The sequence below is a fragment of the Neovison vison genome, chromosome 5, assembly GCF_020171115.1.
Source record: "Neovison vison isolate M4711 chromosome 5, ASM_NN_V1, whole genome shotgun sequence".
Lineage (NCBI taxonomy): Eukaryota > Metazoa > Chordata > Mammalia > Carnivora > Mustelidae > Neogale > Neogale vison.
Genome location: NC_058095.1, coordinates 94,593,941 through 94,618,568, shown reverse-complemented (window position 1 = coordinate 94,618,568; position 24,628 = coordinate 94,593,941). Strand labels below are relative to the sequence as shown.

Sequence of the window (24,628 nt, the reverse complement as noted above, 5' to 3'; positions counted from 1 at the left end):
GTCAAATAAATAAATAAAATCTTAAAAAAAAAAAAAGGATGTAATTCCAGCAAAGACTGGATAAGACTTAGGGACTGAAACAGGAGGAAAGTGGGGAGGGTAATGTTTACATTTAGAGCCTTGATGCCCCAGGAAATGGTAATAGTGATTTTGTTTGATACTGGGTCTTAAAGAAATCTTGAAATTAGAGAAATAATAAATTCCCCATATTTTTAACTTACCTACTTACTTGTGGCTGGTTCTCCACCATGGAATTCATCTAAAATCTAGTCCCAGAATCAGTCATCATTTTTTTAAGCTTAATTTCATTTTAAGTTAAATTTCACTTATTTAAGGTAAAGTTCCCAAGAGAATACTTTAGGGGTCCATGAAACCCTGTAAAAACCTGAATGGGAAGCTGAGTACCCTCTCCCCACAATGTACACATTTACAGAAAAAAGTTTATTTATAGTATCCGAGGGAGTCACAGAGTCTGGAACAGATTTCTGCTGTGCCCCCTGCCCCCTGGCCCGATTTGGAAGGCCTGGCTTTGTATTGTACTTATTCTGTGTGTATTCTAATTACTGGTAAAAGTTATAAAGTGTGTCAAATCCAGAGTGTTTAGGTATGGAAAATTACTAAACTGAAGATTTTAAGGTAATACGAAGAACTAGAATAGTCTAACACTACTGACAAGCCACAAAGAAACCAATTTTTTTTTTTTTACTGAGCAATTACGTAGATAAGCAAAATTAATAATAAATGACTTGAGACAACAAAAGCTGCTTTGGAGTTTTAACACTTAATACCTTATTAATCTGGAATGACTGGGTGTGAAGGGCTTTACTATATTGATCCGTTTGGGGTCGCATCTATAGGGATTTACGGCAGATTCTAATTTGTGCTTCTTTCCTTGCGACTCATTTTAATAACACCCAGCAAACTGTCATATTTTATTATCCCCTCAGGAATTGAGCCATTTTTCATTGCCTTTTTTTTTTTTTTTTAGTAAAAACAAAACAACAGAAATTATGGTCTGTCAAAGAGGACTCAAACTAGTTATTCCCAAGCAAAGATAAAGTGACAAAGTAAATCAAATATACACTTTAAGGAGATCCTCGACTACCTTAGTACTAAACTGAGTAGATTATTATAGATTATCACATGTATGCGTGAGCATAGTGGTATTTATTTATACTTAATTGTAGAGCATATTCACTTGTACTAGAGTATAGGCTAGTCTGATCACTGGAGTTCACTCGAATAAATATAACAGAGATGAAAATCTACAAGGGACAGGACTCAACATGGAACTGAAGTTAGAAATACAGAATCTCTTCACTAATTCACATAGCCAGTGGGGACAGCAGTTTACAACTGCCATCCTGCTGAATTGGCCTGGTTTACATTGCCTTAGGGCTGGTGGGGTGGGGGATGGGAATCAGATATCTGGTGTGTTGTAGAGACACTTGAACCTCCTCTGTACATTTAGATCAACTCTGCCTCCAGCCCTGGTGGGAAGGCTGTCATAGAAGATTGGTAAGGAGGGTGCTTTCCCGAGCTATTAAGTGTCCTGCAATAACCAAACAGAAATTGATGTTTCAATCTGAGATCTGAAGTATTTTGTAGGAGTTCCTTTTCTCTTGATGACCTCTTCCTGCATTGAAACTCCTGATTACTGTATTTAAAACTTCTCCAGTACCAGACTTTCGGTCACCTTTGCACTTCTGCTGTGTTGTGGAAGTTAATAAGCCCCTTCTCACGGATCTGTTTTAATCAGAAGCATTCTGGTGCGCCCTTCAGCCCCCCTTGCCTCTTCAGTGGCTTCCTGGGAGAACGCTGGTTGGGGAGAAGGCTGTGGAGCTGCTGATGCTCAAAAGCCAAAGAGAGTCAGAAAGGTATTCTCAGAAAAGCTTGCTGAACAGACCCGTGTCAGAGCCAGCCAACGACGAGTGGCTCTTTATGGGCACCTACAGGAGCTGTCACTTTAAGAAAAGTGGAAAACTTTAAGAATGAAGTCACTAATCCAACGTGACTTCTTTGGGATGCATTCTCTCATCGCCAGGTGCATCCTGCCCTTCCTCCTCCTCCTCCGTCATAATACATACTGATGGGTTTTTTGGCCCCTGGGTGCTGCGTTTGGAGAAGTCAGTCCATTTTGTGGTGTTGGCATTGGTGGTGCCGACAAAGCTCTAAGTTAACTGGACCTGTTGCGGCAATCATTTCACGGTATATGTAAGTCCCACCGCGATGCTGCACACTTAAGCTCAGGCAGGGATGCATGTCGGTTATGTCGCAACACAAATGGAAGCAAACAAAAACAGAAGCAAACTCTAATAAATCATATCTCCCCCTTCTCACAGTGTTCCTGATTTGCACACTGCATTATCGCGATAACGTTAACTGGAAGAAAAAAAAAACCAAAAACAGCTCAAATGTAATATACTTTACTCCCAGCCTGTTTTTTTCTAGAAAACTGGGATTTACACTGTTTAACTGGCATTCTGTAACTGAGCACCAAAATGTTTTCCCACATAACCTCCATTTACTACAGGATTTGAACGTTTGTTAAATTTAATGGGAAAGGTGAACGGTGTGTTGTGGATGGTTAAAGAACAGTAAGATGATTCAGTGAATGGTGTTCAAACGGATTTATCTGTCAGGGGAGAAAAAGAAACAGTGCAACACATCAAAATACATTCCAAAGGAATTGAAGATTCATGACCAAAAAAAAAAAAAAAAAAACGGAGAAAAGAAACATGGTTTCATCAGAAGATATACACACATATCAGCATATTTTGGGGGGTGGAAATGACCCTGCTAAATTATAATACCAAAAGGACTATAAAATAATGTAAATTCTCTGCTAAATCATTAAAAATGATGGTCAACTAGAAACCAAAATTGCCATGCGGCAGAGAAAAGTTTAATCCCTTTATGCTTAAAGAGCAGACGTAAATGATTAAGACTCCAATTCCACCACCACAGGAAGGGAGGGAGGCCCACAGTGCTCCTCATGCTCCTTCATACACCTTCCTCACAGTCTCCCTCTTCAAACCCCCCCCCCCTCAAGAGGAACGCTGCAGTTAGAACCCATGGTCCTCCCAGTCTCCTCTCCCAGAGAGAACTTATCACAAGCTGTATTCTGTCTGGGTCACCCTGTGACTCCACGCTTCCTGGGACATTCAACTCTAGATCTCACTTCTTCCAACCTTCTGCTCCTATCCAGCACCTTAGCCCACCTCCTCCCTCCAATGCTCGCCCCACTCTCTGGGCTCCCATGTCCTCTGGGATGCAGGGTCTGTTACTGACAGGCCTTCCCTTGTCCTCAACTTCCTCAACACTCTCTTTGCTGCCCTGTGCTAATGAACTGAAGAAACAGCTCCCTCCACAGCTCAAGTGGCGGCTGTCCTGTGTTCCCGGTTCCTTGTTGCTTTTCAACCACTGTTCCCCATCTTCGTTCTAACCCTCCAGTGCCTTAGAAACACAAACCATTTGAACTACCCACTTGGCTCTTTTTGCTGCCATTGCCCATTCTCATGGTATTCTGTCATAAGGGTTTTAGCTCCTGGCTTACTGTTGATTTCTTTCCACCAGGACTCCTGCTGCCATTTAAATGATTTTGCATTCCACAAAGACAATCCATACATCCTTCTGGCGTCTTGATTTCTTGTGGGTTTTTTTGTTTTGTTTTTTGTTTTTTAAGATTTTATTTATATTTCTTTGACAGAGAGCAAGATGGAGAGGGAGAAGCAGGCTCTTTGCTTAGCAGAAAGCCTGGATATGGGACCCAATTCCAGGACTGAGCTGAAGGCAGACACTTAACTGACTGACCTGACCCACCCAGGCACCCCTGGGCTCTTGATTTCTTTTCATGAAATTCTCACCCAACCTTGGCCATGTACTTCCCTTGTTATACTTTAGACCTTGTCATCACTGTTCCCTACTTTCAAACCAGCTTACTTGCTCTACTAATCCCACTCTGGCATTCTTTGAATCCATTTATAATCCACTGAGATCTGCCACCACTTTTTAAATGCTCATCACCTGTCTTATGTCCCTACATCCTTCCTCATACATCACTATCATCATTTTCCTTTCATACAACCTTAATTCCTTTTCTCTTCTGTCCCATTTGCTTGGCAATACCTCTAACCTTGCATGAATCCAACTTCTCATCTACTCTTTCTGTCCTGAGCAGCAAATATGATCGGAGAAAAAAATTTTTTTTAACTCATCTCAGTTAAATTTATGGCCACAGACCTCTGGTGGATTCTCAGCACAGGCTAGCAAGCTATGCAATGTCCCTGTCAATAAGCTCTCAAGACTGAAAATTCTAACCTCTCCTCAATTTTCAACTCCTCCCCTACTTCTCAGCTGGTAATCTTATTATGTTTCTGAGAAAATTAAAATGTGACCTTTCTCACTTTCTAATCACATCTCCTAATATCTGTATCCATATCCCCAGTATTAACATCTATTAACTCTTCTAGCTCCTAAGGTCACACCTCCTCTTATATACTGGTACTCAGCCCTGGAGAAATTTACTCCTGCAACTGTCCTTCCTCTCATCTACAACATTCATAGGAGATTCAGGTCCACACATACACATATTATGACATTTCCCATCTTAAACACAGTAACAAAAACCTTGATCCCACACTCCCTCACCAGGAACCAGGTGAATGTTTCAAAGGGGTAGGTCTCTGTCTGCACTTTCTCACCAACCCTTCTCTCTTGTTGTCTCAGCTCCACAAAACTGTCCTTACCAAGTTACCAAGCACTTTCCAATTACCAAAGCCAATGGTCCAATGGTCAATTCTCAGTCCTCCCATTCTCAGCAGCATCTGACAAACTGATCATTCCCTCCTTAAAAAAGGCTTTCTTCCCTTGATTTCCAGGACACCACACTTATCTGGTCTTCCCCCCATGGTCCCTCTTGCTCCCCAGAGCTATTTTAACTCCCTAAATGACCCCATCCTTACTGTGACATTAAATACCATTCATGCCTTCACAATTCCTAAATGAGAACCTCTAGTGTGCACCTCTCCTCAGCCCCAGAGTTGCAGGTCCATCTTCCTATTAAATTGTCTCCTCTTGGAAGTCTAATAGGATAGGAATCTTACATATCCAAAATTGAACGAATAGAATGCTTTCCTTTACATTTTTTCCCTCCCAAGTCTGTCCCGTCTCCGCAAATGGCATGACCCATCTACTCAGGCAACAAAACCTGAGATTCCCCTTTCTGCCTCCTATCCAACCCAACATATCCTATTGGCTCTACTTTTGAAATGCAACATGATCCAGTTACTTGAACACCTCAACTCAACCCTCAACTCTGGGAGGCTGTAAGATGACTATTGCTTCATTCCCACTGGTCGTAGTCATTCTCCAAACTTCAGTGATCCTTTCGAAATTCAGAATAGATCTTGTCATGTCCTTACCTGAAAACTTTCAGTAGCTTCCATTACTCTCAAGCATAGACAAGGTCTTCACTATGGCCCACAAAACTGTACAAAGCCCGGCTTCTGCCAACCTCCTTAATCTCATGTTCTCTTTCCCTTTCTCATTCTGTACAACCATGCAAGCCTTTTCCCTGTCCTCAATCTTGCTAAGGATCCTCCCTCTTCAGGATCTTCTGTTCTTCCTGGAATGCCCTTCCTCCAGTCACATGGCCAACTCCCCATCTTTACTTAAGCCCCTGCTCACATGATACCCACCTCCTAGAAATTTCTGAAGGGCCTTCAGTCTAAAAGTTCTCTCCTCTGTTGTTTTCCTCCATAGTATTTAGTGCTGAAGTCATCTAGTCAATCCTCATTATTCAGATTCTGTATCTGTGATTTTGCCTACTTGCTAAGATTTATTTGGAATCTTAAAAATCAACACTTACGGGGGCACCTGGGTGGCACAGTTGGACTTCAGACTCTTGGTCTTGGCTCAGGTCCCGGTCCCCACATTGTGATCAACCCCATGTCAGGCTCCACCCTCAGCATGAAGTCTCCTTGAGACTCTGCTTCTCAACCTTCTCAACCCTCCTTAAAAGTATCTTTTAAAAAAAATTAACACACTGCTTTTTGTGGTCATTATGGACACCCCCAGTCACCCAACTTGTAGAGTACACCTTTATAATTCAGCTCTCATACTGTAAATGTGTTTTCTTACGGCGTATCTAGTGCTACTTTTTTTGCTTTTTTTGTGCTTTTTGTTGATTTCATGGTTTAAAGTGCCCCCCCCAAGTATAGTGTTAAGTGCCGTCTGGTGTTTCTTAGCACAAGAAAGTTGTCACGTGCCTTACAGAAAAAAATTCATGTGTTAGGTAAGCTTCATTTGGGCATGAGTTATAGTGCTGTTGGCCTTAATATCCAATGGGAATGAACCAACAATATGTATTACATAAGGTATCTTTAAACAGAAAATCACAAACAAGGTTATGTGTTGATCAGCTGACAATATTGTTATGAACAGAGGCTCTACCAGGAACCTAACCTTCTATTTCCCCTAGGAGCAATGATTCAGTATTTCATGTTCATGGAATGCTCTTGGAAACTATAGAACTGCCACAGGTAAGAATCAACAGTATGTAGGACCACTTAACATCATGTATTTCCTGTTTTGTTTTGTTTTTTTTTTTTAAGATTTTATTTGACAGAGATCACAAGTAGGCAGAGAAGCAGGCAGAGAGAAGGAGGAGGAAGCAGTGTCCCTGCTGAGCAGAGAGGCCGATGTGGGGCTTGATCCCAGGACTCTGGGATCATGACCAGAGCCAAAGGCAGAGGCTTTAACCCACTGAGCCATCCAGGCGCCCCTGTCTTTCCTGGTTTAGAAGACAAGTTCCTCCAACGGCAAAGATATTTTTTTACTGCTTGATCTCTGAGGTTTACAACACTGCTTGGTATTTACCAGAAACCTACAAATACTTAAATGATTAATTAATACCAACGATGAACAAGCAAGTCTTCAGAGAAACACAACTGGCCAATAGTTATATAAATAGTTATACAAACATATAACTTTATTAAAGTTATATTTTAAATCACTAGTAATCATGAAAATGTAAATAAAAACAGCCAAGGTTTTTTTTCACCCCCGATGCTACTATTTGGTGGTGAGGGTTTATAAAAGCCAATCGTGCAATCATTAAAAGACTTTAAAATGCTTATCTTGGGACACAGCAATTCCACTCCCCCAAAATAAGACCTGGGTCTGTGCAAAAACTTAATCATTGCTGTGGCACAATTAATAAAATGGTACAAACCACCTCAAAATCTAAAGACTGGTGAAACAATGATAATTCGTACAACGTAATATAACACAGCTATCCTAAAGCTGTCAAAACTGTAAGATGGAAAAATGCTCATAAACATTAAAAAGGATCGTACAAATAGGTACAACAGAATTTTTCAGAAGTCTACATGTATTAAAAAAATGAAAAGGTCTGTAGTAGTTATTACCACTAAAATGTTAAGATGGATGATCCAAAATCTTCCTATTTTCCTGTATTTGCCCAGTTTCTCCTGACAAGAAACATGAAGTACTTGGGAATCAGAAAACAGGGGGTTAACAGGGGTGTGTGTGTTGGGAGTAAATTGGACAAATCAATTATGAAGTGCAAAGTCCCTGGAAAAGTATGCTATCCCGACTACCACCATTTAAACCTTAGCAACCATTCCTACTAACTCAAATCACTACAGCAGCAGTGCTGTTTAAGCATCCAAACTTTTAATGAAAACTGACAGGTGGAACACATGCTTCTAAGCACTGTGGTAACCACACTCCTCAATCCCAGCTGTACAATTTACTAAGCTCTGTGCTCTTTATCTGTTAAATGTGATAAAAAGGGTCTCACTCATAGACATGTTGGGGTTTGAATTAGTGTTTCATACAAAACAGAACCCAACATATAGCAAGCCTAGTTAAGCACCTGGTTATTATTTTCTCCCAATACAGAACTTCTGGATAGTGTCCCACTTTGCTTACAGAAATACATGTGCTGGGAGAAAGAGGGTATTTATGATAATGTGAACTCTTTGCTTATCAACACAAACATGGATTATTTTCCTGTTAGAGATCATTTATTAATCATGTAACATTACTTGGAGTTCTAGTAACAAGGTTTCCTACCACCTTTTCTAAATAGAGAAGTTGTATTCTCTACAGGGGGCGGTTTACATTCCACAGCATTCAACTGGTGTAGCAAACAGGCTTAGGGTCTAAAATGATCACACAACCATTACCAAACAGTCCCCCATTCTATATCCCACATACAATGACTTAAGTTTGTACAAACGATTATTTTTCTTGAACCAGTGTAACCTAAATTAAAATGTAGAAATTTAATGTACCCAGCTATAAAAAATGCCAGAAACTAAACACTAGTTTTCATGTTTAACATTCTGAAATCCTCCTCCTCCTACAATACATAATGAAGTGAACAAGGAAAACCAATTCTTGATCATTTTAATTTGTATAACAGATTACATGCTTTGTGAGTAGAAGCAAAGGTAAAACCTTCGGTAGCTTACATTTTATTCATGACGAGGCCAGTGTGTAAACACTATACTAACATAGTTTTTCCAAGAACAGTAATAAATACTAAACTAAAAAGAACATGCACTCAACAATTCTCAAAGAGATATTCATCAAAATGAGGTAAGTCTAATGTGTCATTTGCTAAGGAATTTAATGTTGAAGTGGAAAAAAACTCATCAAAAATATCGGTCTTCATGGAACTTTCCAAATTCAAAGTCCTAATGCAGACATTATTTGTCAGTGAATCTGGCTGAACTTCACACAGATTTTTCTTGGTGGGGCTACAGTAATTATGGTCCTGTCTCAGATGTGTGTTTTGGGGAATATCATTTAATTCAGTAGACACTGGTGTTGGGATGTGGTCAACTCCCATTTCTAAATACCTAAAGTCAGCCTCCCCATTTACCGAGTGCTCTGTTGAGACAACAGTTGTAGGAGACAATAATTCTGCTAAAATTTCTTCATGATTCTGACTACTGTATGGAACTGTGCACCCAGATTTATTATCAGCAGTATCAATTTGATACTGTAGTTCTTTTAGCAAGTCTTCTATTGATTCACAATCGTTTGGAGACCCACAGTGGGACACATGTTCTAAATTTTCACTTGGAGGTGTTCCTTTTTGAGGGGAAGACATAAGAGCAGCTAATTTCTTCTTTTTGGCTTTAAGTTTTTTAAGAAGTTTTAGACGAAGTTTATGAATCTGACCCTCAACTGAGTCTCCATGTTTTGCAGAAGAAACACCATTTTCTTTCACACAAGAATCATGACTACGGTGAGCTCCATAGGAGGTATTTTCACATTTCTTCAAAGCATCTGTATCAGCAATAACATCAGTACATACACGAGAAGTCGTGCTACCAGACAATGGATGGCCTGGCGGAGGGTTACTAACTGTAGGTGGCTTATCTGCACATCTATTGGCTTTCTTGGATGGCCGGTGAGCCTTTTGGTTTATGCCTTTCGTTTTAAAGCCACCAAAATTACTTGCCCCCTTAACTGAAGGCTGCAAGTCAGTTACAGTGTTTCTATTATGAGCTGAAACACAAGGTGGCATAAAAGAAGCACCCCTACTTAATAAGCCTTTAACCCAACTTCCTACAAATGGTTTCTTCTGAGTTTCTTTCAGCGATGGATTTTGTCCTGATTTCGCTGTTACGGTTTGAGAAGATGCCACAGTTTCATTTTTTTTCCAATCAGATACGTGAGCTGTAATAGCTTGTTCTGGTTTTAACTTCTCAGTTTTGGGTGAAACAAAGTGTTTTAATGGAGTATCCTTCTTTAGGGCAACTGTACCCTCAACTTCTACCGGCTTTACTCCACCTATAGAGTCAGCAGCATGAACAGTATTCACAGATTTAATAATTACAGTGTCTTCTGTATTCAGCTGTGCCAACTGCATGTTTGCACCTACAACTGGAGATGGCAAGCTTAAATCCACGAATCGGTCTTGAGTAAGCTTTTCAACACATGGAGCTGATACTAAAGAAGCCATTAGTAACTCTTGTGATTGCGAAATATCGGTTTTGCCAACTCCTGCATTTTCGGCCACAGGTTTATTTTCTAAGAGGAAACGTTCATCAGAGTTAACCTTTATTTCTTCAAGCGTCAAAGATAAAATACTACTGTCAACCAAACTTTCTGGACCTGAAAGTAAATGATGCCCATGAGCTAGAGCTACAGCTTCACCCTGTGAGTGTGTGCTAGGTCCAACCGCCACACCAGTGGGGAGAGTCCTTGAGAATGGCTCAGCAGAGGCAGCATCGCCCACAGAACACCGAGTTGGAGAGGCTGGCTTCTCATCACTGCAAGGAGGCTCATCATTAGTCTTTTTAAGTAGAGGGCAGGCAGACGCCTTATCTGTCACTGGGGATGTTTTTCTTTCCCAAATAACAATATGTACCTCTGAAGCAACAACTTCAAATTTCTCACGCCTTTCAGAACGTAGGCCTTTTAGGTCATCACACTCCAGCCAACTTCCTGGGGATAAGGAAAGTTCAGTAAATGAGGTTAGACTTTCAAAACCCAACAGCCGAGGTTTGCTTTCTTCTGGCCATTTTATCTGCTATATCCCTGAATATCCACCAAAGGAGAACACTCGAGAACAAGGCCTTATGTTTATGTCACCATTTTTCTCTGCGAAGGTTAAAGTCCTTATGTGGCTAATAAAAGTTATAGACTAACATCGATAAATTTGAAAAACTGAGATAGTTTTTACTTTTTCCTAAAATAACCACGAAAATCAGGACAGAAGTCTATTTAGCTTTTGTTACTTAGAATACAGTATATCACCCAATTTATCCAACATTAGAAAATGGATTAAATTTTTCCATATATAGGCATTTTCAAGATAAATGAAGCTTGTTACCCTCAAGTACCCACATTTGTTTCAATTCTTATTTTAATTCAATTATTCTTTTCTCTTTTTTTTGGTTAAAAGAAAACTTAGAGGTTTTTAGGTGTTTATTTTATTTCTGAGCTTCTGTTTTTCTCATTTGTCAACTGAATATGAAGTGATGGATTATAAAGGAAGAGGTTAACCTCCTACACACAAAAACCCCCCTCAAAAAACCATTCACTAAATTTATATGGATACACCTTTACAAACCACACAAACCTACTATTTCCTCTTCTAAACCCATTAAAACTTTGAGTCTTTTGTTTGCTTACTTCAGTGGTTCACCACCACACATGCACATTAGAATTATTTGAGTCACAGCTGGGCCTAATCCCCAGACACTGATTCAATGACAGGGGAGAGCCAAGACATTTTTTATAAAGTAACCATGATTTTTATATGTTGTCAGGGAGGGGAACCATATAACCATTTAACCTACCTGAAGAGGATTTGAGATTCCCTGGAATGCAGTAAAAAAATTAAATTTACTTTTTTAGTTTTTGCTTATGTTATTGAGAACCACTTCCCCCCAAATTCTGAAGTAGGGTAAAACTTTAAGGAGATAGTATTTATAACGGGAGTTTCGGTTTGCAAGGTGCTTTTATAACACATTATTTTGTCATCCACCCCAACTATCCCCAAGATAAAAATATCAAGTATGAAAAGTGTCCAAAAAACAGAAAAAAGAAAAAGAAAAATATCAAAGAGACCTCTTATCAACAGCCTGCTATAACTCTTTATGGGACTGAGTGATCTTGTTTAAGACAAAGTGAACATTTTAAGAAAAACAAACTCAATATTAAATCATATTAGCTAAGTGGAAGGAGAAACTTAGCAAAAATTATGAGCTGTACTATTTAGCCTTCTACTGAAACGTTTATAAATAAAGGCTTTATCTTGGATAAATAAATTATGGATTTCAGATATTCTATTTCATAGTCCTAGAAACAGATGTTTTCTTTTTTCAGTATTTTTTCCTTTTTAAGGAAGCTCCATGCCCAATGTGGGACTTGAACTCATGACCCTGAGATCAACAGTCACATGCTCTAATGAGTGAGCCAGCCAGGCACCCAGTAGATGTTTACTTTTATTTATATTACTAACTAATTTTATAGCAGATAAAATGGCCAGAAGAAAGCGAATTCATAATTTCAAACTAAATTTGCAAACTAAGCAAATTTATTTTTGTTCTTTCTCAATTAAAAACTTTCAGTATGTTGCACTTTCTTTTTAGAATCACATGGTCATTTACCTAAAAAAATCAAAATCACCACCATTCATTTTTCTATACTGAACATTTATTACTCACGGAGTAAAAGCAAACGTACTAAGTGGGAAAAAGCAAACTGTAAACCAACAGCATTGTATGATCACTTTTTCTGTCTAGAAAAGAAATATGCATATGTACACCCATACATATACAAAGGAAAGACAGGAGTGATTCTAAACCACAGTGAGAGAGGAGAGGAGGGGGAGAAAGAATTAAAGACAAGGGCAATAAGTCAGAGGAAAAAAAGAGTCAAAGGAAAGTTTGCCTTTAAAAAAAAAAATTATCTGGGGTTTGGCCCCCATGCCTATTATCACAAAAGAAAAAGGTTTAAATACTTACCATCCGCATCTAAGATCCATGTTATAAAATGATTATTTGCCTGGTACTGAATTACTGAAGTTATTTGATAAAGACAGCCTTCAAAATGAAATGAATAGTGCTGCAAGTCATTATGTGGCAAGCCTTCCACAAAGTGCAACATGAATATGGGAGACACTCTGTGGGAGAGAAAGGCAAGTGAAGTCAAGCAAATGTAATGCCCTTTGCCTGGTTATAAAAAAGATGGTCTGAAGTAAGTTAGTCCCATATAACACTTTCAAGGCTAACTGCACTAATTTTTCTTGAGAACCTCCAGATGTATGCCTTAATTAGAAATGGAGAACATACTCTGTTAAGTATGTAACAGTAAACTCTTCTCAAAATGGTATCAGTGACAGTTGGAGCCATCATGCAATGAGGCTCTAACACAAAACCATTAAACAAAAATTGCTCTGTAAGCCACAATGCTGTTTTGGCTTAAAGATCTCTTGATAACAACTACTCTGTAAAATCACAGGGAAAAATCCAGACCTTTTAGAATTTTCTTGGGCATCTAGTACCTAAATGAATTACTTCTGTTATATAAGTAATATTGGAAACAAAGTAACAAACATAAGACATTGAAATAAACTTAAAAAAACCTCAATATGCTAATCATTTGGCCTATTTCACTGTTATCTCCAGAAGCAGAGGGGTCCATCAAAGTAAAACTTTTACTTAGAAAGTTTAATTTGTACCTAAAATAAAGAAAATACAACATAGTGGATGATTTACTATAAACTTTAAGAATTCATAATTTCAAAAATACACTTTACCATTATAGTAACATACCAAACCAGAACACAGAATCTAATGATGGGCCTCAAATAACCAAATTTATTTTTTTTTTTTAAAGATTTTTTATTTTATTTATTTGAGAGAGAGAGACAGTGAGAGAGAGAATGAGCGAGGAGAAGGTCAGAGAGCGAAGCAGACTCCCCATGGAGCTGGGAGCCTGATGTGGGACTCGATCCCGGGACTCCAGGATCACGCCCTGAGCTGAAGGCAGTCGTCCAACCAACTGCGCCACCCAGGCGTCCCTCAAATAACCAAATTTAACAAAGATCTCAGGATTTAAGAAAAATGTCAAGTATCTCTTTTCCCAATATTTAAACAGCTGTCAAACTTATTTAGCTTATCAAAATTTATTCAGCTGAAATGAACCTGAGTCAATGTCCAAAATGCAGACCACTCCAACTGATAACGAATAATTAGTAAGTTATCTCTTGCCAATGTTAGAGGAATAATCAACTTTTCAAAATTTAAGTACCTATAAATAAAGTCCTGCAAAATTGTCTATAATGCTATAATGCTACCCCCCCTTTTTATTTTTATCGTATCTACTTAACTGATCTAAGATATCACTGATTATAGTATATACCACTAGGAAAAAAACTGCCAACTAAACTCTACTATGCCATCAATTCTTAGATGTACTCCCATTTCAAATATTAGTATGTGAAGAGTGTGCCTCTGAATCAATAATCTACAATGAAACTAGAGATCTGTTCTCACAGCTGGATATGCAGGGCTTAGGCAAACCGTATGACTCTGTAAGTACTAATATTTAATTCTCCCGGTCTCATGTGATAGATACCTTTTCAAGATAGCTTCATTTTATTTGAGAAAAAGTGAGAGCTAGACAGAGAGCACGCACAGAAAGAGAGGGAGAAAGAGCAGCAAGCTTCCTGCTGAGCAGTGAGCCGGACAGGGGACTCGATCCCAAGAGTTTGGGATCATGACCTGAGCCAAAAGCAGATGCCCAACTGACTGAGCCACCCAGGTGCCCCCAAGATATCTTCCGAGTCTAGTTACTAAAACATTCTCTTTTTTATCACTAGACTATGCAAATTCATGAACTTCCTGCCTTCTCTGTGTGAGTTAAACACAGGAAGTGTTAAATATGCAGCATTTCTTTCTTAATGGCTTATTTAAAACCTGGTGCAACTTATAAATCATGGTATTTTGGATTCAACAAAATAAAGCATATGCCCCCTCATCCTTTTCTAGTTAATTTTCTTCTCTGGGTCCCCTAGACTCTAGTGTTCCCTAAAAGTCACAGGTCTCTCCCACCAAAAATTCCAGCTTAGCTCATACCGAAGCCCTTTAGTTGAGGGTAGGAGCTTTACTCCTAGTTTGGTAATAGATTTTGTTTCAGGTTTCTTCCTACCTACAATGCCTGGCATGTCAAAGATGATGCTCAGAGATGAAAGGATCAAGTTAGGTACTGACTCAACCATAAAAACACTGGGTAGGATGAGTTAATAGAACTGGAGTGAGAGTCACAAGACATTTCAAGCCAAGCTCCATTTGCATTTACCTCCCCAACTTTTAGGTTAAACTCCTCCTATTATACGGATCTACCCTTAGGAAAAGAGAGAAAACAGAACTAGAGAAAGCAGCAGGGGAACTGTGCCAACTGCCCTGCTACCCACAGACAGCAGGGAAACACCAAATCCCTGCCCCACAAAAAGGAGCCCAAGTCTTGTGCAAATGGCCTGGAGGATGTGTGTTTTATTTTTATCCCAACTAATGTAAAGTAGTAACTCATATTTCAGAAAATTCAAATTTAACAATGTGCATATATGTATTTCTGAACTGTAATAATGTAGGCTTCAGGCAAAAGAATCTGCAAATATAATTTTTAAACCTCATATTTTAGATCTAATTACATCACTGAACGATTTCCTATTTCAGATTCTATGACAAAAGATGAAATATATGAGTAAAATCAGATGTAATTAAAATAATTGGAACTGTTCATACTAATTAAAAACAAAATACTTCAGAAAAATTCAACTGTTCAACAAAGGTTTGTAATTGTATTCTTTGGAGGTAAGTTCAAGGATCTCATAAAATAATAAATAATTTTCTGCCACACAATCAAGATTTAATTAACAAATACAATTTTAACTATTTTATGTATCAATATTCCATCCAAACTTTTGTAGGAGATGGTTTAGTTCATCTGCTTGGAAGAAAGTGTCAAAATCATTAATACTTAATGATGACACTTTAAGAGGCCTGTAAGTACAGATCAGAAACATCTAATTTTTCCTCCTACCCTCTCCTAACCTTTACAGTTGTTTAAAAAAAAAATTTACTATTAACAATGATTTAAAAAAAAAAAAAAAAAGAAGTTTATATAAATAAACTTCTCAAATGACAATCCAGGATAGTGTGTGACCGGACTCCTAGAGGTGATCATGGCAGTAATGAGGTTCATCTTAAGAGTCTTGTGAAGTAAAATTAAATCAGATTCTAAGTTGGTGCCTCATTTTACCATGCTCTGAGTATAATTCCTAAATAATTTAAAGTAGCAGACCCGAATCTGATAGATCTCATTCATTTACCAAAGGACTTTTTCTAATGGAAACATATTAGAGATGAGGACTGCCTGAGACAAGGTGTTCAGGGAACTTATAAATACTATTAGTTTTTAGAATGCTGAAAGTTGAATTATGCATGATATCATGATGGACCTAATTACTTTTAAGTTAACCTTAAAGACTATATTAAATTTGTTTCTAAATTGCATTAGACATCAACAAATTAAGACTATGAATTTCAAAGTAAAAAACTACAGAGAACTTTAAAAAGACCTTGTCATTTAAAATGTAAGGGAAATTTTACATACTAGTTTAACTTTTTCAATATAGTAAATATCCAAACTATCAATTCTGTTTACAAACTGACCCATTAGAACTCTAAACACATTTCACAGTGAAACACTTACATCTAATGGATACACTGCCAGATCAGAGCACGAGTGTTTCATATAAGTAAAACAACATATTTGTGTAATTAAAACTTGTACTTTGCAATGCAACCAAATAACACATCAAACAAAATAGCAGTCTAAGTTTATCCTGAATGCTGGCGCTTAAGAAAAAGCAGGTATACTGTTAGATTAAATTACATAAGCCAGGAAGCCTCAAGCAGCCCTACTGTCCAGTACAGGATGGCAAATACTCACACCTTACTACCCTTCTACCTCATTCTCATCAAGGACAGAGCTTAAACAAAAAAAGGCTCCTGCAACACTCCAATCTAAAAGTCTGAAATCTGAGACAGCCAAAAAAGACTATGGACTTCCTCTTAAGGTATTTCCTCTTCTTTTCCACTCGAATGCCCCCAAATGATAGTGAATGGCCCAAAAAAAGGGTAATAAACCAAACAGACCAAAAAGGGAAAGAAGACATAAGCATACAAGAAAACAAATATTTTGAAGGCAAAAAGGAAATGGTAAACAGTGGTAGCTTAGCAGACTAGGGAAAGTGATGACATGAGAGCTATGGAGTGGGTATACTGATGAGAAGAACTTACCCACCCCACAGAACCTCCAGAAGACGCAATACTGATAGGTGACCGATGTTGAAGAATGTGGGGGTAAGGCCCTGAGCTAAAAACTGGATAGGAACAGAGAGAGTGTATAAAGAGCACCCCCATGCACCAGACGGAGAGAGGAACCAGTATAAACTGGAACACTAGAGCAGAAGGATGGAAGGTGGCAGAAGAAAGGTTTCTAGAAAAAAAAGGGTGGTGGGGGGGGAAGAAGAGGATTAAAAAACTGCGAAACATTTAAGTGCTTGAAAAATTTATTGATGAGTGTCTGAAGAACTTGGAAAAAATAAACAAAGGGGCGCCTGGGTGGCTCAGTAGGTCAAGCAACTGCCATTGGCTCAGGTCATGATCCCAGGGTCCTGGGATAGAGCCCCATGTTAGGCTCCTTACTCAGCAGGGAGCCTGCTTCTCCCTCTCCCTCTACCTGCTACTCTGCCTGCTTGTGCTGTCAAATAAATAAATAAATAATTTTTAAAAATACATAAACGGGGCGCCTCGGTGGCTCAGTGAGTTAAGGCCTCTGCCTTCGGCTCAGGTCATGATCCCGGGGGCCTGGGATGGAGCCCCTCGTCAGGCTCTCTGCTCAGTGGGGACCCTGCTTCCCCTTCTCCCTCTCTGCCTGACTCTGCCTACTTGTGATCTCTATCTGTCAAATAAATAAATAAAATCTTGAAAAAAAAAATAAAAAATACATAAACAAGGGAAATGAAAACACAAGGAAATTAGTAATTCCATGAAAAATGAAGTTATAGAAGAAATGAAACATAACCATATACACTGCTTAGCTATAGAGGGAATATATGTATGTTCATAAAAATAAACAGTGAGTACTGATTTAACAAAAAATGCAATCCTATAGGAAGGAGGACAGGGAGAGGTTACACAGAAACGGGGCCCAGGTGTTGGTGTCAGAACCCTAGTCCTCAATCACTATAAAAGGAGAAGACTATATAAAGGAAGAATAAGCACTTTTCTGAAATGTCAAAGTACATACTCCCTTAAAGGTGTGAAGTAGATGCTTAAGGGAGAGGAGGTAGGAGGAACCGACCTCTGCGTTTGAAGTATGGGGCTTCTGGTAGCAATTTTAGAACAAGGTAATTCCGACCAGTGGTCCCATTGAAAACAAACAGAAGAGCTGGCAAAATATAGTAAAAACACATCTGCTCAAAGGCAGAGAAAGCTTACAAGAGAATAAAGAATTAGCAGCTCAAGTTCTGGGAGAAGATGGGAATTCAGACAGATGAGCCTGTGGTTCACTGTTGAGTCATCTTAGGTTTTGAAATTAGATTTAAGGAAATCTAAGAATTCTAGAGATTCCAGGCAGTTGGCAGAGGAGAGCAAGACTGAAGATTAGGATCCTTAAAGGGAGAAAGAAGGCAAATGAAGGCGAGGCACCAGCAGAGTGGGGTCAGACAATCACCATAAGAGAGCTCTTCAAGGGTATTTTGTCTGGGACAGTTTGCTTACTGGCCAGAGTTCTTGATAGCGAGGCATTTTTGTAATCTGTAACTATGTTATTTAACTCAAACTTCTGAAAAGTAGGTTGTAGTCATCACTTGCAATTCTACACATTAAATTCACCTTCATTTTGTTCTAAAAAGAGTAAGGCAATTTTAACTCACTTTTCCAATACCATTTTTCTGATCTGTGACTTATTGCTGCAAATGTTACATGGACCAAAATGGGCAGCATTAAGTGGGTGCCACTCAGGGATGACATTTGTAAAAGTGACCAGATTCTTCATATGTCTGCAAAAAAAGAAGACGTAACTTAAATTCATTTAAATTCATTTACTTCACTTTAAACAAATGCCTAAACCTTGCTTTGTTTATTCATATTTTCCTATCCCCACCATGTAATAAATTAATATGCTAATGTTCTTTCCAAACCACAGTAAAGCTCTCTGTGAGGACTCTCCACCATAATTACATACTATTCTTTCAGTTCTAAGATGAAGAGAATGTTCAAAGCAGGGTTTCTCAAGAGCAATGCCACTGACATTTTGCACTGGGTAATTCTTGGCCGTGAGGCATTTCTCCTGTGTTCTGAGATGTCCAGCATCATCCCTGGCCTCTACCCACTAGCTGCTCCAAGTATAGCAACCATTAGCTCCAAACACTGCTAAATGTCCCAGGAGGTGCAAAATTACCCCAGTTGAGAACCACTGTTTCCAAATTTATTAAGAGCTCACCCTTACTTACAAAATTCACAATCCAGCTATCCATATTGACAACCAAAACCGAAAAAAAGGCATTTCCAAATATACAATCAGGAATCCATACACCTCAATTCTCTTGATCTTAAAAAATCAGAATACCAGTGGTGAAATAATTTTGTTTTTATAGGTTACAAAAGTTACAAATTTGCTCTTTAGCCAAAATACCTGACAGCAAACAGGTACCTAAAAAGAAGGTATTTAAAGTGGTACACTGTATCTCAACTGGATTCACCTCGATAAAAATACCTTTAAAAGAGCAATTAATTACCTAAAAGGCACTGGCTTTTTTAATAAACAATAACAAATACTGTTCAATCATAAGTGAAATAAGCATAGGCTGTTACAAATATACCAATTCTCAGGGAAGCTAACATTCTAAAAGCAAAATGACATAAAGTTATCACTTAAATTGAATGATTTATTTCTACTAAATTTTTTTTTTAAAGATTTTATTTATTTATTTGACAGACAGAGATCACAAGTAGGGAGAGAGGCAGGCAGAGAGAGAGGAAGGGAAGCAGGCTCCCCGCTGAGCTGAGAGCCTGATGCGGGGCTCAATCCCAGGACCCTGGGATCATGACCCGAGCAGAAGGCAGAGGCTTTAACCTACTGAGCCATCCAGGTGCCCCTCTACTAAATTCTTGATTCTCACAGATGACTGCTGAGTAAAGGCTCCTGTATTTTAGTCTACAGAAAGGAGTCTATCTCAGCAAATAAACTTTAAGGCTCCACATGACAGCGAACACTTCTGAGCACTTACCATGTGCAAAAGTGGGGTGCTGTGCTAAGCACTCGTTTCCCAAACAACCTTAAGTGGCAGGTACCATTCCTCTCCCCATTTTACAGATGAGGAAAGTGAAATACAGAGAGCGTATCAGATGATAAATGACAGACCTGAGATTGGGAGTCTGACTCCAAATACCACACTTTTAAACTGCCTCTAAAATGTACGCTGTAAATCAAGTAAAAGATCTTAAACTGGCCCTAAAAACAGCAGCACAAAACCATGAGTTTGCTGGATATTCCCCCATCAGATTTAGTGTAAATGTTTTCAACTATGATATATACTAAGATATATTTAATGAAATGCCTCATTTTAGCTTTTCCTCTATTTATTTTTAGAACAAAGCAATTAAAAAAAAAAAAAAAAAAAAAAAAAAACAACCCCAAATACCAGGGCTTCTTTCCCATGAATTGTCAGTTTTTTATATACTCCTCCAAAATGCACTTAACATTCTGCATTCAAAGTAACTTAATGCATCCAATAGATCAAAAATAATTACTAAGTCACTGGCCCTCAAATATGTGTTTATATGTTATCTCCCTAACTAACTAGTATGAATTTGGCCAGGATGTCTATTGAGTTCCTGGCACATAAAATATACTCAATGAAAAGCCCAACAACTCAGATGTGGATTTTGGAAAAGCTGTAATTAAGCTGATTTTAATCATCAAGTTCGTTTATATTATTTAAAATCCAGGTGGTGATTAAGGAGTATACCACAGTGAGTAGGAAAGTCTGACGACGGGAAACCTAAGCCTGAATTTTGTCACTTAGTATTGTGTCACCTAGGGCCCTGCCTACCTATTTAACACCTTTCAAGGTTCACTTTCCACATGTGTCAAATGAGGAAAAATCAGATTAATTTATATAAATCAGTGATAGAAGGCCAGGAAATACTCATCCTTATACTCACAGAAAATTATTTTTAAGTCCTAGATGAGGCTGAAATGGTTATCCTTACTCTGTTGTAATACTTTTGAGTTAACTGATGTTAAAAAAAAAAATTCTGGGTTCTGTTGTGTGTATTCTCTGGAACATCCTCTCAGACTTGACTCTCCTTGATTTACCACTATATACCAAAAATAATCTCAATTTAAATAATGAATATCTAAGCAATAGTTTTCTCTCACATTTTAATTTAAATTTTCTAATTTGCTAGTAGGTAAGAAAAGAGGAAGGACTGGTTTCTATTATAGTAATTTGAATAAATGACCAACACAGTTTGGTAATCTTTTTAACTGCCAGCCAGCAACCTTCTCTGAGTGTTGGAAACTTTCCCTGACTCCTCTTCTAAAATCTACGCTCTCTGTTATGTGGTCAGAATAAGGAAGCAAAAGAAATCCGCTGCTGGTTTCTTCTCCGTAGTTGTTCCCAAGTCCCAATCTCAGGGCATAAAATGATAAAGTGTATCACTCATGATCCCTGTAACCCTCACCCAAGGGCATCAGGAAATAAGAAAGCAGGCTGAGAGAGCTCATATGCAAGAGGATTCTGGCGGTGGCTGGTGTTTCATGGACGAATGGGAGAGCCTAGGTTACTTCTCAAAACTGCTGTGAGGCTCTGAGAGTCTCAAATTAGTTTCCATGATGTTTAAAAACATAACTAACAAAAACCCTAGTTGCTAACAGAGGAACAAACGAAACACTATCATTTCAAGGAATTCTAAGAAGTATTCTTATGCAGCAGGGAATCCAGAGGGGGAGCTGTGAGGGGAATATACTACTCTTCCCATTTGTCTCCCCCTTCCACTGAAGAACTTCTTAAGAAAACTCCTACTAATTAATAATCCAGCAAACCATGGATTTTTATTCTTCTAGGGGAGAGAGCAGTGTTATAAATGGAAGCAAGTTTTATTCAAATTTTACTATTTGGAACCATTTTCAATAAAGTATGTCCATTTTTAAAAAAGAGAAAAACTAACCTATTTTGATACTTGTGTCCACACTGTGAACATTCAAAGTTCCAAGAGAAAGAATACATGAAGAGCTTTTCAATGACGGGTTCCATTTTTAAGAGCAGGGGAAGTGCAAACACGGGGCTTTCCATATCACCTTCAAAAAGAAAAAGGAAAATTATTACTCATCATTAACTGAAAAAAGTGAACCAAAATTACTGTTCTCTTTTCTCACCTATGTTCACAGTACAAATATATGTGAAAATATGCGTATATGAAGAATAAGTTATTTACAGTTGGACAAGGGGAAGATTTTAAGAATTTTTTTTTTTTTTTCCGAGAGAGGGAGAGTGCCTGAGCACAGAGGCAAGGGGCACAGGGAGTGAGAGAAAGAGAGGATTGCAAGCCAACTCCTGGGCTTAGCACAGAGACTGATGCTGGGCTTGATCTCACAACCCTGAGATCATGACCTGAGCTGAAATCAAGAGTCACACACTTAACTAACTGAGCCACCCAGGCTAGGGAAGTTTTTAAAGCATTTTTCTAAAAATGTCCATCATAAAGATTTAATTATCACTTCAGTCCCTGTCTCTCATTTTTCTTGGTGGACACTTATGAAAATGTTTTAAGGACAAAAGACCCATACTATCTCCTCAGATCTTTTTTAGCTTTTCTCTAGGAAAAAAAAAAAAAAAAAAAATTCTCAGAACTATAATAGCCCTAGGACATAAAACAAAATTATAATATGGTTAATTAAAATTATAATAAAGTACTATAAAACAAAGTAAGTATATATATAGTTCACCACAAATACTAAAAATAATATATCCAGTTTAACACTGTAGAATAATGTCAGAGGTGGACAAAACCAAATCCATTAAAAAGCTGTTTCTGGGGGCACCTGGGTGGCTCACTGGGTTGAGCCGCTGCCTTCGGCTCGGGTCTTGATCTCAGGGTCCTGGGATCGAGCCCACATCATGCTCTCTGCTCGGCGGGGAGCCTGCTTCCTCCTCTCTCTCTCTGACTCCCTGCTTGTGATCTCTGTCAGATAAATAAATAAAATCTTTCAAAAAAGCCATTTCTGGTCCAACTCTCTTGTTCTATGTGTGGAGATGACATGACACACAGGGTTTAAAGGGCCAGCCTCAAATCTCCCTACTCCTCATCTACCACTCTTTGTAAAATCTTCAGTCTCATCTTTTAACAATTAAATTAGGGATGCCTGGGTGGCCTTCACTCTTGATTTTGGTTCAGGCCGTGATCTCAGGGTGTGAGACAGCCCCTCACTGGGCTCTGAGCTCAGCGGGGAGTCTACCTGAGATCCTCGTGCTCTCCCCTTCCTCCCCCCACAAATAAATAAATCTCTAAAACAAAACAAAACAACAATTAAAATTAAACTTTAATGACTTTAAGATTAGAGAAGATCTGATTCCAGTGTCATTAAAATAAAAACTGAATAGTGAATCCAATCTTCCAGTTTTTAGATCAACAGGCAAATTAAACAGGAGGATTTACATTCCCTTCTTACACTTATTCTTGAATTGGTTTCTCACCTTCCCATTCTTAGGGGAGCTGAGATGCTAAGATTCAGCCCTAGAAAGAATCAGTCCTTCCCTCCCCTACCTAACCCGGAGAGTCTCACTTCCATGGTCCAGTTCTCCCCCTAGCCTGGAGTGACAGTAGCCTGGAACGAGGCCAGGAGCCACCTTGGCAAGACCCAACAGCAGAGCAGGAGGCGTTTCTGTCTAAGCATGCTCTATAAATACCAGTAGTTACAAAGGCTATTTTAACAGTCACCTTTGTGGTACAGTCCCACCACTACCTTTGTACAAAAATAAAAATCAAAATAATCCATATTTTATAAACAGAAATAAAAACCAATCAGTCTTCTAAACAGGAACACACATAGCATCACCACACACATAAATAGCGCATAGTACAGCAGGAGTTTGTAACAGTTACTAGCACTTAAATCGTACTCTATTGTGACTGAATATTAATTGAAAAGTAGGTAATTTATACTTCATAATGACAACACAGAATCTTCAGGTCTAAAAATACAAAAAGTTCTCAGTGAACGAAAGAAAAAATATCAAAGAAAAGTACACTGTTAAGTTATATGCATACAGATCATTTTAGGGAATTTATATAGCTCCTAATTTATCTTAATTATTTTTCCTTTGTTTACAAATTTTATGGGTATTAAGCATAAACCATCCACTAGAGAACATATAATACCAATAGAAATTGATTTCTTTGTCTCCAGTATCTTCACCCCAACACCTATCCAACTATCTAGTTTGCATATTTCCCTAAAATGACATATTTTGCCATAATACAAATCCTTCAGCAGCTCTTTGCTGTCTAGTCAAGTTTTCTCTTCTGATAATTGTTCGTTAATGTTTTCTGGCCACTTTTCTATGAGGCTGTGCTTTTTCTAAACTGATGTACAGAATTCTTTACAAGATATCCAGGATATTATTTCTTTGTTCTTTCTTTGCCCGGAGGTTTCAAACTTCAATGTCATCGCATCCACCACTATTTTATAGATCTTATTTAAGAAATTCTTCCCAACTGAGTATTAAAATATTCACCCATATTGTTTCCCTAAGTTCTATAATTCTGCTTTTCCATGTTTAGGTCTTTAAATAGGCTGAAGTTACTTCTGATTACAGTGTCAAACAGGGATGCAATTTCTCCTGTCTCAGGAAACAACTGTCCCAGCATCATTTACTAGACAGCCTTTCTTATCCCCCCCCTTATCTGCATCACTACCCTTGTCACACAGTATGATGTAAGCAAAAGGTGAGGGTTTTTATCTGGACTCTATTCTGTTCTACTGGTCTGTATACACA

General features: G+C 38.4%; 1 protein-coding gene across 3 annotated transcripts in view; it reads right to left on the bottom strand.

Annotated features, from left to right (window-relative positions):
• Positions 1-8,032: 8,032 nt before the first annotated feature.
• Positions 8,033-24,628, bottom strand: part of USPL1 (ubiquitin specific peptidase like 1) — a 34,484-nt gene continuing 17,888 nt past the window's right edge. For all 3 annotated transcript variants that reach the window (XM_044249540.1, XM_044249541.1, XM_044249542.1), the window contains 4 exons: positions 21,801-21,930; positions 18,500-18,625; positions 12,516-12,673; positions 8,033-10,488 (listed from right to left, as the gene is read on the bottom strand). In XM_044249540.1, the coding sequence (XP_044105475.1) occupies positions 8,594-10,488; positions 12,516-12,673; positions 18,500-18,625; positions 21,801-21,930 (2,309 nt within the window). In that variant the 3' untranslated portion in view covers positions 8,033-8,593. The remainder of the gene's footprint in view (positions 10,489-12,515; positions 12,674-18,499; positions 18,626-21,800; positions 21,931-24,628) is intronic.